The sequence below is a fragment of the Nycticebus coucang genome, chromosome 17 (assembly GCF_027406575.1).
Source record: "Nycticebus coucang isolate mNycCou1 chromosome 17, mNycCou1.pri, whole genome shotgun sequence".
NCBI lineage: Eukaryota > Metazoa > Chordata > Mammalia > Primates > Lorisidae > Nycticebus > Nycticebus coucang.
Genome location: NC_069796.1, coordinates 38,020,522 through 38,034,500, shown reverse-complemented (window position 1 = coordinate 38,034,500; position 13,979 = coordinate 38,020,522). Strand labels below are relative to the sequence as shown.

Genomic DNA, 13,979 nt, shown 5'->3' with positions numbered 1-13,979 from the left:
CCTCTGAATCTTGCCCTTTGGGGGTTTTATGGAGGCTTATTGATTAAGCCATTGGCCACTGGTGATCAATTTAACCTTCCAGCTCCTTTCTCCTTCTCAGAGGGTGAGATTGGGCTAAAAGTCTCAACCCTCTAATCCCGCCCTGGTAGTTCTGGTGACTAGCCCCCATCCAGAAGTACCTAGGGGCTGTCAGGCATCAGTCAATTATTAGCATACAAAATATCCCCATCAAGGCCGGGTGGGAAGTGTAATGTCTGGGAGGCCACCAAGGCGGGTGGATTGCCTGAGCTCACAGGTTCAAGCCAGGCTGGTAAAAATAGCCAGGCATCAGGCGGTGCCTGTGGCTCAAGGAGTAGGGCACCGGTCCCATATGCGGGCGGTGGTGTGTTCAAACCTAGCCCTGGCCAAAAACCAAAAAAAAAAAAATAGCCAGGCATTGCAGCGGGTGCCTGTAGTCCCAGCTACTTGGGAGGCTGAGGCAAGAGAATCACTTGAGCCCAAGCTTTTGAGGGTGCTGTGAGCTGTGACACCACAGCACTCTACCGAGGGTAACAAAGTGAGACTCTATCTCAAAACAAACAAACAAACAAAAAAATCACTTGGAGGATTTCTTTCTTTCCTCTCTTTCTCTCTTTCTTTCTTTCTTTTAGACAGAGTCTAGCACTGTCACTCTGTAGACCCTGCTACATTATCATAGCTCACAGCAACTTCAAACTCCTGGGCTCAAGCAATCCTCCTGCCTCAGCCTGCCAAGTAACTAGAACTACACGTAGGCATGCCACCATGCCTGGCTAATTTTTCTATTTTTTTTTTTCTTTTGCAGTTTTTGGCTAGGGCTGGGTTTGAACCTGCCACCTCCAGCATATGGGGCCGGCGCCCTACTCCTTTGAGCCACAGGCACCACCCCAATTTTTCTATTTTTTATACAGACAGGGGTCTCACTCTTGCTCAGGCTGGTCTTGAACTCTATTTTGGGGGTGGGGGCAGGACTGGGTTTGAACCCGCCACCTCCAGCATATGGGGCCAGCGCCCTACTCCTTTGAGCCACAGGCACCGCCCTCTATTTTTGTTTTTGTTTTTTTGAGAGACAGAGTCTCACTCAGTTGCCCTGGCATTGAGTGCCATGGCATTATTGCTCACAGCAACCTCAAACTCTTGGGCTTAAGCAATCATCTTGCCTCAGCTTCTGGAGTAGCTAGGACTACAGGCTTCCGCCACAATGTCTGGCTATTTTAAAGACAGGGTCTCGCTTTTGCTCAGGCTGGTCTTAAACTTGTGAGCTCAGGTGATCCCCCCACCTCGATCTCCCAGAGTGCTGGGATTATAGGCATGAGACACCGTACCCGGCTTTTGGTCTTGAACTCTTAATCTCAAGCAGTCCTCCTGCCTCGCTCTCCTAGAGTGCTAGGATGACAGTCACGAGCCATTTGGGAGAGTCCAAGGATTTTATGAAATGTATACCAGGAAACAGGTCCAGCTAAAGACCAAATATGTAATTTCAGTACATCACATCCCTCCTAGGAGGACCTAAAACACAGCCCTATAATTTCCTAGGATAACAGAAATCTGTCATGGTTAGAAATGTGAGCAAGCTGTCAAAGGCATATAGAACCAGTTATGTGTGCATGGTGACTCCCCAGGTGCTCAGAGCCACCATGAGAGGGAAAAAAAAACACAAGGAAAACTCTGCAGGCACCTTGCAGCATGCCTACTCCGACAACTTGATTCTGTTTTCCTTGCAGAATAATCTCACTGCATGGTCTACATCCATGGCTGCTCACTTTCTACACTCTTGTCTCTAGCTAGTATGGTTGCACCCTGGGTGCCTGCCTGGCACGGAGCAGGGCAGGGTTCCTGACCAGCCAGATTCAGCATCTTGGCTCTCAGTCCTGTTTGCACCAGAAATTCTTCTGGCTGGAGGCCCTTTCCTTTCCCCTGGGCCCAACTTAGGTCTGGGAACCTGAGGTTGGTAGCACTATGACTTTCAGTTTCTTTTGTGTCTCTGATCTGCTGACGCCCTAAGAGGGCGACAGAACAGACACAGAAACCGAGGCTAAGACAACAGTCAAATCCCAGACTGAGCAGTGGCAGGGCTTGGAGGAGATTTAGATACGGGAGGTTGGCTGCTGGAGGAATGGAAGTGCCTCAGGCAGGCCCTGTCCACTCTGGCTTTCTGGGAGCTGCACTGGAGCACTGGCCCTTCCATTCACCGCTTGTTGCAGGACCTGTCTTAGGCCCCTCCTTCCCTGGCCCTCACTCAAGAGACAACTCCCAGGGACCAGGAGGGGAGCCAAGGCCAAGGAACTGGCAGAGCAGTCAGTAAGATCAGGTGTGGAGCTGGACCCCCTGTCCCCCCAACCCCCCTACCCCCGTCACGGTCACGTGGACCTGTGTGACCAGATATTTATGTGGAATGAATTAGAAAGTTTACAACAGATTCTCTGTGTGTGTGTGGGGGGGGGGTTGGGGGGTGGGGGGGGTGTTCATTTATGCTACTGTGTATCTGGGACCATGGACAATTTCTCCACTTTGTCAATATGTGTGCTGTGTGGTTTAGGTCCAGTTGAGTATTCTTGGAGCCACAAGGGGTGAGGCTCTGTTTCAACAGCACCCTGGGGAGTACTGGGAGAAGAGGGTGGAGATGAAAGTGCTGAGGAGTTGCAGAGGCTTCAAACTGGTCAGACAACTTCAGGAACCTGAGAGCAGGAGCCAAGAAGAAGAGCGAACAGGTGGAAATAACAGGCTGGAGGCTGGATAGTCGGACGGATTCAAAGCAGTGGCATGAAGCTGTTGCCCAGCTGGAGAACCGTGCTGCCTGTTGGCTCTTGGAGGAGGGCCTGGCCATGGGCACAGCAATTCAGAAGTAGGTGGACCCTAAGGTACGGGGGCTAGGGCAGCTCAGAGGGGAGCAGAACAGGGACCGCAGGCCCAGCCTCCACCATCTAAGGAGGCTGAATTCCTCACCCATCTCCCCCTCTGCCATCCCTCAGGCACTACAGCCAGCCTAGGCTGGGTTTGTCAGGAGGGGAAACAGGCTGGGCACAGGATTAGCTTCTTGGGCTGTATGATGAGAAGTCACACAGGGCCCAGTGCTCAGAAAGGACCCATGCTCAGTCTAACTCTGCTGTTGCTACCTTAAAATTCTGTATTTTTAAAAAAAAAAAAAAAAAAAAAAAATTCTGTATTTTTGTTTTTGTTTTTTTGAGCCAGTCTCACTCTATGCCCTGGGTAGAGTGCCAAAGCATCGTCATACCTCACAGCAACCTCAGTCTCTTGGGCTCAAGAAATCCTCCTGCCTCAGTCTTCTGAGTGGCTAAGACTACAGGCACCTGCCACAGCATCCAGCTAGTTTTTCAATTTTAGTAGTAATGGGGATCTCGCTCTTGCTCAGGCCTATTTTAAACTCCTAAACTCAAGTAATCCACCCACCTTAGCCTCCCAAAATGCTAGTACCTTAAAATTCCTAATATTTTTAGGCTAGTGGCTTGGGCCTGTAATCGTAGCACTCTGGGAGGCCAAGGCTGGTGGATTGCCTGAGCTTAGAAGTTTAAGACCAGCCTGAGCAAGTTTCTATTCTAAAAATAGAAAAAACTAGCCAGATGTTGTGGCAGGCACCTACAGTCCCAGCTACTCAGGAGGCTGAGGCAAGAGGATCACCTGAGCCCAAGAGTTTGAGGTTGCTTCGAGCTGTGACACCACAGCATTCTACCCAGGGGGACAAAGGGGAACTCTGTCTCAAAAAAAGAAAAAAAAATTCTTAATATTTTTGGAACAAGGGTCTCACATTCTCCTTTTTCACTGGGTCCCACAAATTATGTAGATGGTCTTGGCTGAGAGGGGGAAGGGAATCCGTGTCCGGACACAGGGTACTATCCAGGCCCAGGCCAGCATAGGCAGCTCTGTCTGCAGCCCATCTGTTGCCTGCCTCAGGGATCCAGGGCAGTTCAGACCAATCTAAGTTTTTTTTTTTTGAGACAGAGTCTCAAGCTGTCACCCTGGGTAGAGTGCCATGGTGTCACAGTTCACAGCAACCTCAAACTCTTGAGCTCCAGCAATTCTCTTGCCTCAGCCTCCCAAGTAGCTGGGACTACAAGTGCCCACCACAACACCCGGCTATTTTTTGATTGTAGTTGTCCTTGTTGTTTGGTAGGCTGGGGCTGGATTTGAACCCATCAGCTCCAGTGTATGTGGCTGGTGTCCTAGCCGCTTGAGCTACAGGTGCCAAGCCAGACCAATCTAAATTTTAGGATTTTTCTAAAACCTTGCTGCCTGTGTGGATTTGCTTAAAGCACACCTATTAAATCTGTTCCCTCAGCTGTGTTCATACCATACCATTCAGCACCAGCGGTTACATATGACATTGCTTATATGTTGCTTGGCACAAGGTAAATCCTCATAACAATCCTTATAACCAGATGGTTATGATGATGATGATGATGATTAATTTGTTATTAATATAATTTGTTATTAATAAAAGGGGGGCCCGGGCACAGTGGCTCATGCCTGTAATCCCAGCACTCTGGGAGGCCGAGGTGGGCAGATCACCTGAGCTCATGTGTTCGAGACCAGCCTGAGCTAGAGAGAGACTCTGTCTCTAAAAATAGCTGGGCACCTGTAGTCCCAGCTACATGGGAGGCCAACGCAAGAGAATTGTTTGAGCCGAAGAGTTTGAGGTTGCAGTGAGCTATGACACCATGGCACTCAACCCAGGTTGACAAAATGAGACTAGGTCTTAAAAATAAATAAATAAATAAATAAATAATAGGGAGGGACCTCATACAGGGCATTACACGATGAGTGCTAACTTCCACTTCCTTTCCTCCCACCTTGCCCAGTGCTTGGTAAATTTCCAAAGCTGTCCCCTCCTCACCTCCTCAACTCTGGCCCTCTCTTGGAAAACAAGAACAGGTCCCATGTCCAGGTTCGGGTGTGGGCAGGGAAGGGAGTACTCAGGAGGCAAATGTGGCAGAGGCTGGGTGGCCTTTACCACTGTGGCCCAAGTTAATACATTACCTCTATCCAGATCCCCCTTTCGCAATCCAGAGCAGGGGATCTGGTTATAGATTTACTTTGAACAATGTCTGATATGTGGAGTAAAGTCCTCTTTGGCTTTTATAAAGTCATCTCTTCCTCTCCTCAGGAACTGCTCAAACTTGTGCCCCAAAGATGAGGGCCCAAGAGGACTCCGAGGGCCAGACACAGGTGCTGAGGGATGGGTGGGACCAGGGGTTGGGGGGGCAGGCGGGTGGGGGCTGGAGGGCCTGTGAAGGCCTTCTCCCTTGGGAGGCCAGAGACAAACATTCTGATGACCTTGATAGAGAGTGGCTGTCCCAAGTTGAATGTGGCAATTGGGGCCTGGAGTGGAGGTGGGGGTGAAGGAGCCTTAAGCCTTGGCACAAGCTGACTCCTGCTTGGGAGCCAGTAAGGGCCCAAACTCTCTGCTAGTGACTCCTCAAGGATCTCCAGGGGCAGATGTGAGACTAGACTGAGCTTTTCCACAGTCTCGTTCCCTCCTGGTGCTCTTAGGTCTTCTGACTTAGAGGCCCATTTCCCTGGCTAAAATGCCCAGATTCTGAGGGCTCTAGAAACCAACACAGTGGAAGCAATGTGAGGTGGGAGGCAGATGTGTCTAATCCAGGTGACAAGCAGGTGGATGGACTCTGGGGGAGGGTGGTGACCCAACTCTGAGTTATTGATTTGGGCCAGAATGGATTTTGCATGTCCCTGTCACTCCACCCTGAGCTGCTTCTCTCTGATGCCCCTAGCATGAGTGCAACAGGGACCCCCCAGTGTCGCTGCCCACAGAACCCAAGTTTGACATGTTATACAAGATCGAGGATGTGCCACCCTGGTACCTGTGCATCCTGCTGGGCTTCCAGGTGGGTTCCCCCAGGGTCTCCCACCCCCACTCTGCCAAGATTATCTTGGGTAACAGGAAGTGAAACCTAAAGTCAGTACAGTGACTGTCACCAAGCAAGGGTGGGAAAGAGGCTCAATGGGGCCTAAAAGAGGATTAACACTCTACCAGGTGGACTTCTGGTAACAGAGAGAAGGGCCCCCTCCACAGAGGCTGCAGGAATAACATGGGGGGAGATTAGTGACCCCTAGGTTGGTGAATAGCAGCTCTCTGGAAATCCTTTGTGGAGAGTCAGTCCTGGGTGGGCACATTGCCAAGGGTGTGTCACCAGGCCCACAGAAGTGAGCATGAGGACTCTAGGGGGCCCCAGATTCCCTGTGAGCTACACGGGCCCTGCCTCATGCACTCTGCTCTCTCCCCTCCACACCCCCAGCATTACCTGACATGCTTCAGTGGCACCATCGCTGTGCCCTTCCTCCTGGCTGAGGCGCTGTGCGTGGGCCATGATCAGCACATGGTCAGTCAGCTCATCGGCACCATCTTCGCATGTGTGGGCATCACCACTCTCATCCAGACCACGCTGGGGATCCGGTGAGCAACCTAGCTTCCCCCAACTGTGAACTCTGAGAGGCCACAGCAGGAGCAAGTAGTCTCTCAGAGGACTCTGATGGCACAAAAAAGCTGCTATCCATTTCCACCTGCTGCTCCTACCCTCTGGCCAGACTTAAGAGATAGACAGCATGACTGGCACCCTGGGCACCTTGATTTTGGTGTTCCGTGCTGTTGTGCTCCTCAAGGACAAGGGGTCAATAGGTTTATTTATTTATTTATTTATTTATTTATTTTTAAAATTTGATATTTATTTATTTTGCAGTTTTGGCCTGGGCTGGGTTTGAACCTGCCACCTCCGGCATATAGGGCCAGCACCCTACTCCTTTGAGCCACAGGTGCCGCCTGGGTCTATAGGTTTAAAGGGATGCTTTCTAACTGGTCTGTCTTCCACTTAAGGCCTACTCTGAATACTCAGAACCACTCCTTCCCTGCCCAAACTGCCATTCTTAAGCTGGCTTCTCGGGCCTACGCAAGCCTCTTTAATGGCCCACCCTCCCAGGGACCCCATGCCTCCATGTGTGTAGCTGTAGGCCTGGGGAGCAAAAGGATTGAGCAGTGAGGGAGTAGGGAAGTGGAGCTCAAATGCAAGATCTGAGCTTCCCACTGCCATGCATGTGGGCCCTCCTCACAGTAGGAGAGTTGGTGTCAAGATGGAAAGGGTTTTTTTGTTTGTTTGTTTGAGACAGAGTCTCATTACGTCGCCCTCGGTAGAGTAATATGGTGTCGCAGCTCACAGCAACCTCAAACTCTTGGGCTTAAGTGATTCTCTTGCCTCAGCCTCCCAAGTAGCTGGGACTACAGGCACCTGCCACAATGCATGGCTATTTTTTTTGTTATAATTGTCATTCTTGTTTAGCAGGCCTGGGGTGGGTTCAAACCCCCCAGCCCCCGTGTATGTGGCCAGCTCCCTAACAACTGAGCTACAGCACCAGGCCTGAAAGGGAGGTGTTTTGAGATTTGTTTTCTTCCTTTACAATCCTGCCTGGACCCTCAATGATTTCACTCGGTCCTGTCCCCACTCTTGTCCCTTTCTCTGTGCCCCCTTTCCCTGATCTCCCTGTGTCTACAACCCTGCTCCCCACTCTTCCCCATCCTACCCCACTTCACCCCTGCTGCTCTATGCTTCTTTCCCAGGCTGCCGCTGTTCCAGGCCAGCGCCTTTGCGTTTCTGGTTCCAGCCAAAGCCATTTTGGCCCTGGACAGATGGAAATGCCCCCCAGAAGGTTGGCACATTTCTGGGGTCTGCCCTGGAGAAAAGGGGAGGTCCAGGCCTGGAGGTCTGGGCAACTGTTCCTAGTCGACACCAGGGTACAGTCATAGCAGCATCTTCTCTCCCTGCCTCTGTTCCCTATTTGTGTGTTTCTGACTGTCCCCAGAGGAGATCTATGGTAACTGGAGTCTGCCCCTGAACACCTCTCATATCTGGCATCCACGGATACGGGAGGTAGGTTTACATGTGAAGGTAGAAGTTGGTCCCAAGGAAGAGGGAGGATGGGAGTGAGGGTCTCTGCTGAGTTAGGGGATTCAAGGACGGGACCCATGAGCTTTTCTCTTGCTAACTTATACCTGATATTTGTGTTTCCAGGTTCAGGGTGCGATCATGGTGTCCAGCATGGTAGAAGTGGTAATTGGACTGATGGGGTTGCCTGGGGCCCTGCTCAGCTACATTGGGCCTCTCACGGTCACCCCCACCGTCTCCCTCATTGGTCTCTCTGTCTTCCAAGCTGCTGGAGACCGAGCTGGCTCCCACTGGGGCATCTCAGCTTGGTGAGCAGGCATCAGGCCTGATCCATGCCTTGCCCCAGCCCCCCACACTCTTCATGTCCTGTCCCCTTAGTCCTTGCTCCTGGGCCCAGTCTGACCTACCATCCACCTCCTCCTTGTGCCTCTGCCCCCAGCTCCATTCTCCTGATCATCCTCTTCTCCCAGTACCTGCGAGACTTCACTTTCCTGCTGCCTGTCTACCGCTGGGGCAAAGGCTTCACTCTCTTCCGCATCCAGATCTTCAAGATGTTTCCTGTGAGGAGCTGGCAGGTGGCAGGGGCTGGGACTAGGAGTAGGGCTAGAGTAGGGGCTGTATTTGTGCCAAAGGCCAAAGTGAGGACAAGCACAGGAATAACACAGGAGCTAGAGCCAGAACAGAGGGAGGTCCCAGCCACAGGCTGGAGCAGTTGCTGGGATAGGAGTTTGAGCCACTGTTAGGGGAAAAGCCAGGGCTGGGGTGGTGGCTAGGACTGAAATTGGAGCAGGTTAGCCAGGATCAAGACCTCCATTGTCTTCAGTGTACCCCTCACCCCACTGTGCTTCAGATTGTGCTGGCCATCATGACTGTGTGGTTGCTCTGCTATATCCTGACCCTGACAGATGTGCTGCCCACAGACCCGACAGCCTATGGCTTCCAGGCAAGAACAGATGCCCGTGGGGACATCATGGCTACTTCACCCTGGATCCGCATTCCCTACCCCTGTGAGTGACACTTGGGCCCCTCAGGCTCCAACTGAGACCACCTATGAGACAGGTTCCTGGTGACCCCTTTCCAGTTAATGGCAACTACCATTAGCTGTACATTTTCAGTGTGCCAAGCAGAGTGATATTCTATTCAGAGAAAACTTCTCTCCAGCTTTATGACTCTGAGTGGCCACGATAAGCTCCCACAATTGCATGGCTCCCAATACCAGCTCCAGATCTCCTTACTTGCTCCTCTCACAATCACTGGCCAGTCCAGTCCATTACAATCTCCATCCCATCCCAACTAGGTCAGTGGGGCCTTCCCACAGTGACTGCCGCTGCTGTCCTTGGAATGTTCAGCGCCACATTGGCAGGCATTATTGAGTCCATTGGAGATTATTATGCATGTGCCCGCCTGGCTGGTGCACCACCCCCTCCAGTACATGCTATCAACAGGTATGCCCACCTGCCCTCCTCAATATATGATCCCCTCAGGGGCCACTCAGAAAGTAAGTATATGAAGGACTTAGAGAAGTCACTAATGCTCTGCAGACCTCATTTTTCTTGCTTATGTGATGGGATGCTCTTATCATGTTGTATGATTGTTGGGAGTAGCTGAGGAGATAATGGAGTCAAGAGGGAGCGGTTGTAGACAACGTTCCATGTGCCCGGCTCTCAGTGTGCACTTTCTTACACAATCTGCTAACCACTCTGTGAGACAGGTACCATTATTTATCCCTGTTTTACAGATAAGGAAGTTGAAGTCCAGAATTGCCCAAAGCAGTAAGTGCCAGGGCATTGGGACTAATGCTCAAACCTGGGTTCTTGGCTCCCAGACCTCCTTTTAGCCTGGAGTGGGGAGTACTAGAGACCAATAGTTGCAGCCCGCACAGCCCCCAGATGGCAGGCAGCTGGCCGGGGAGGTGGGAGGACTCAGATTGGAGCAGAAGCTGGACCAAGCCCCACCAACTCGCCCTTTTCCTTACAGGGGCATCTTCACTGAAGGCATTTGCTGCATTATCGCTGGGCTATTGGGCACAGGCAATGGGTCCACCTCGTCTAGTCCCAACATTGGAGTCCTGGGGATTACCAAGGTGTCTGACAAGCCAGAGTAGCACAAAGTCCAGCCCTCATTCCGAGTGTTGCAAACCTGCCCCAACCTGGTCCCCACTTTGGTCTAGCAGCCTCACCTTGTCTTTGACAGGCCTCCCAGCTTTGTCAAGCCCAAGCTGGTTCATGCCTGGCTCTTATTACAGGCCCCTGCCCTGGAACTAACCCTGCTCCCAGCCTCACCCCTAGGTCTAGCTCCACTTCTGGATTCCTGGCAGGTGGGCAGCCGACGTGTGGTGCAGTACGGTGCGGGTATCATGCTGATCCTGGGAACCATTGGCAAGTTCACGGCCCTCTTTGCCTCACTCCCTGACCCCATCCTGGGCGGCATGTTCTGCACCCTCTTCGGTGAGTGCTTTGTGTGGGCCTGGGCATAGGGACCAAGGCAAGGCTTGGGTCACCAATTAGAGGGACCCATAGGCTGCTTGATGCCTCCAGCGGTTCTCTTGCTCCTTTAGGCATGATTACAGCTGTGGGGCTGTCCAACCTGCAGTTTGTGGACATGAACTCCTCTCGCAACCTCTTTGTGCTGGGATTTTCCATGTTCTTTGGGCTCACACTGCCCAATTACCTGGAGTCCAATCCTGGTGCCATCAACACAGGTGCCTCAGGCTATCTACTGTCTCCACAGGTGGGAGAGGTGGGGCAGACCCAAAACTGAGCACAGCCTCCTCCCTCAAAGGATCCACACAGCTAGAGCCACAAATCCTACTCAACTCTATTAATCAGCTTCTGAGAGGCTAATTAGCATTTGTGCTCAACTAAGACACCTTCTGGGGACAGATACTGGGCTTCGTGTGTTCATTTTATTTATTTTATGTTTTGAGACAGTTTCACTGTGTCATCCTCGGTAGAGTGCCATGGCGTCACAGCTCACAGCAACCTCAAACTCCTGGACTTAAGCAATTCTCTTGCCTCAGCCTCCCAAGTAACTGGGACTACAGGCTCAGCTATTTTTGGTTGCAGTTGTTATTGTTGTTTAATTGGCCCAAGCTGGGTTCGAACCCACCAGCCTCAGTGTTTGTGGCTGGTGCCACAATCACTATGCTATGGGTGCCAAGCCCATGTGTTCATTTTATTTTTCAAAACAATTCCATGAGACAGATACTATTATCACCTCCATTTTACAGCTAAGGAACAGAGTCACTGAGAGATTAAGAGATTTGTCCTGGGCGGCATCTGTGGCTCAGTAGGTAGGGCGCTGGCCCCATATACTGAGGGTGGTGGGTTCAAACCCAGCCCTGGCCAAACTGCAAAAAAAAAAAAAAAAAAAAAAAAATAGCCAGGTATTGTGGTGGATGCCTATAGTCCCAGCTACTCTGGAGGCTGAGCCAAGAGAATCACCTAAGCCCAAGGATTTGGAGGTTGCTATGAGCTGTGACACCATGGCACTCTACCAAGGGTTAATAAGTGAGACTCTGTCTCAAAAAAAAAAAAAAGAGAGAGAGATTTGTCCCAAGTCAACTTTAAGATAAGATGTCTCATGCGGTGGCTCATGCCTGTAATCCTAGCATTCTGGCAGGCCATGGTGAGTGGATTGCCTCAGCTCGGGAGTTGGAGACAAGCCTGAGCAATGCAAGATCCAGTCTCTACAAATAGAAAAAGTAGAAGAGCATTGTGGCAGGCACATTAGTCCCAGCTACTTGGGAGGCCGAGACAAGAGGATCACTCGTTGAGCCCTACACTTTGAGGTTGCTGTGAGCTATAACACTATGTGGCATGACACTCAACCCCAGGTTGACTCAATGAGACTTTCTTTTTTTTTTTTTGTAGAGACAGAGTCTCACTGTACCGCCCTTGGGTAGAGTGCCGTGGCGTCACACGGCTCACAGCAACCTCTAACTCTTGGGCTTACGCAATTCTCTTGCCTCAGCCTCCCGAGTAGCTGGGACTACAGGCGCCCACCACAACGCCCGGCTATTTTTTTGTTGCAGTTTGGCCGGGGCTGGGTTTGAACCCGCCACCCTCGGCATATGGGGCCGGCGCCCTACTCACTGAGCCACAGGCGCCGCCCCAATGAGACTTTCTTAAAAATAAATAAGGAAAAACAAGAGGTACAACTAGGTTTAAAAGTCAGAGCGTTGTATCTGTCCTTTACCATTTGTTCAAGGAAATGAGTAGGCTGAACAAGTGGGAAGTCCCTGACCTCTGCTCTCCAGATAGGGCCATGACCCTCATTGCTCTTCCACAGGTATTCCTGAAGTGGATCAGATTCTGACTGTGCTGCTGACCACGGAGATGTTTGTGGGTGGATGTCTTGCTTTTATACTGGACAACACAGTGCCAGGTATGGTTCAGCCTTGGGAGGGGAGCACAGAACTAGGCTGGACCCATATGCACTCCAACAGATGGTCCCTGAGCCAGAACTGCAGCCAGGTCCAATGCCATGCAGGTCCTGCGGGGCATCAGAATCAGGTGGGCTGGTGGAGTGCTTCCTGGCTGGAAGGAAAGACCTAGCACTAGGCACAGGTATGCCTTGTAGGTCTTCAAGAGGGTGGAGCTAGAAAAGTCATTTCTGGATCTTTTGAGTCCTTTCCCCTCTGTTTCTTGAGAGTCACTGGGCCAAAGGTGACTTTGAGTAGGACAAAAAGGCAGTGTCTTGGCAACATACATTCCAAATGTCAGTAGCTTGCCACAATGGCTACTAGAAGCTTTTTGCAAGGATTGTGTAGGATACCTTGTGGGGACCCTGAGACTCCTCCTGGCCCAGTATAAAAACATATAGTGTGCCCAGTAAATTTATTAAAAAATGTCACCAGGTGCTCTAATAACATAGTTAACATCTACTATGGGTGAAGCAAAGCTGTGTCTCACTTCATCTTCAAATATTATGGCTGTAAAGTCACAAAATTAACACCACAAATTTGAGATTTTTTTTTCTTTGAGACAGAGTCTCACTATATCATCCTCAGTAGAGTGCTATGATGTCACAGCTCACAGCAACCTCAAGTCTTAGGCTTAAGCAATTCTCTTGCCTCAGCCTCCCAAGTAGCTGGGACTACAGGTGCCCACCACAATGTCTATATTTTTGCTGCAGTTGTCATTGTTGTTCAGCAGGCCTGGGCTGGGCTCAAAGCCACCAGCCTCAGTGTATGTGGCTGGTGCCAGTCACTCAGTGAGTAGGGTGCTGAGCCAAATCTGAGTTTTTGGTTTTTTTTTTTTTGCAGTTTTTGGCCAGGGCTGAGTTTGAACCCGTCACCTCCAGTATATGGGGCCGGTGCCCTACCCTTTTGAGCCACAGGTGCTGCCCCAAATCTGAGATTTTTAATAATGCCCACCTGAGGACCCAGTGTGGTGGCTCATACCTGCAATCTTAGCACTCTGGGAGGCTGAGGTGGGTGGATTGCTTGATCTCATGAGTTGGAGACCAGCCTGAGCAAAAGTGAGATCTTGTCTCTACTAAAAATAGAAAAAACTGAGGCAAGAGGATCGCTTGAGCCCAAGAGTTGGAGGTTGCTGTAAGCTATGATGCCACAGCACTCTACCCAGGGCAACACTTTTTTTTTTTTTTGTCTTAGAAAAAAATAATAATGTCCATCTTACGCAGTCAATGGTGTCCCAGTTATTGCACCACACTGTCTCTGTCAGGGGACCTGGGTTGGAGGCCTGGGAAAGGCTCCATGGAGACAGGAGTTAATACCTGCATCATTATAAGCACATAAAAGAAAAGTAACAAGATGATGGTTCTCCACCCCAAGTCACTTACCAGTCTCAACATAGCTCCAGGTTCTGTCAGCCTCTCTCTGAAGTTCCAAGTGTTCATATGCATAGAGCATAGGAGTTGGAGGCTGTGTATAGCTAGTGAGTTTGAGGAGGAAGGGAGGGGCTAGGGTTTCCTAAGGGGATTTTAGGCTGGATCAGATGAGGGAGCACTTGGTGGCCAACTGTTGCTTGAATTGATGGGTAGGTATCTGACCATAGTACTCACTCTTCATTTAGAGGAAGCTGGGCT

At 50.8% G+C, this 13,979-nt stretch overlaps 1 protein-coding gene across 1 annotated transcript in view; it reads left to right on the top strand.

Annotated features, from left to right (window-relative positions):
- The first annotated feature begins 2,615 nt into the window (after nt 1-2,615).
- The window catches only part of SLC23A1 (solute carrier family 23 member 1), a 20,861-nt gene continuing 9,497 nt past the window's right edge, over nt 2,616-13,979 (top strand). The window contains exons 1-14 of the mRNA XM_053566422.1: nt 2,616-2,863; nt 5,141-5,202; nt 5,766-5,879; nt 6,291-6,448; nt 7,604-7,692; nt 7,846-7,913; nt 8,055-8,236; nt 8,368-8,488; nt 8,779-8,935; nt 9,226-9,373; nt 9,906-10,011; nt 10,246-10,375; nt 10,486-10,629; nt 12,219-12,314. Of these exons, the coding sequence (XP_053422397.1) occupies nt 2,782-2,863; nt 5,141-5,202; nt 5,766-5,879; nt 6,291-6,448; nt 7,604-7,692; nt 7,846-7,913; nt 8,055-8,236; nt 8,368-8,488; nt 8,779-8,935; nt 9,226-9,373; nt 9,906-10,011; nt 10,246-10,375; nt 10,486-10,629; nt 12,219-12,314 (1,657 nt within the window). The 5' untranslated portion in view covers nt 2,616-2,781. The remainder of the gene's footprint in view (nt 2,864-5,140; nt 5,203-5,765; nt 5,880-6,290; nt 6,449-7,603; nt 7,693-7,845; nt 7,914-8,054; nt 8,237-8,367; nt 8,489-8,778; nt 8,936-9,225; nt 9,374-9,905; nt 10,012-10,245; nt 10,376-10,485; nt 10,630-12,218; nt 12,315-13,979) is intronic.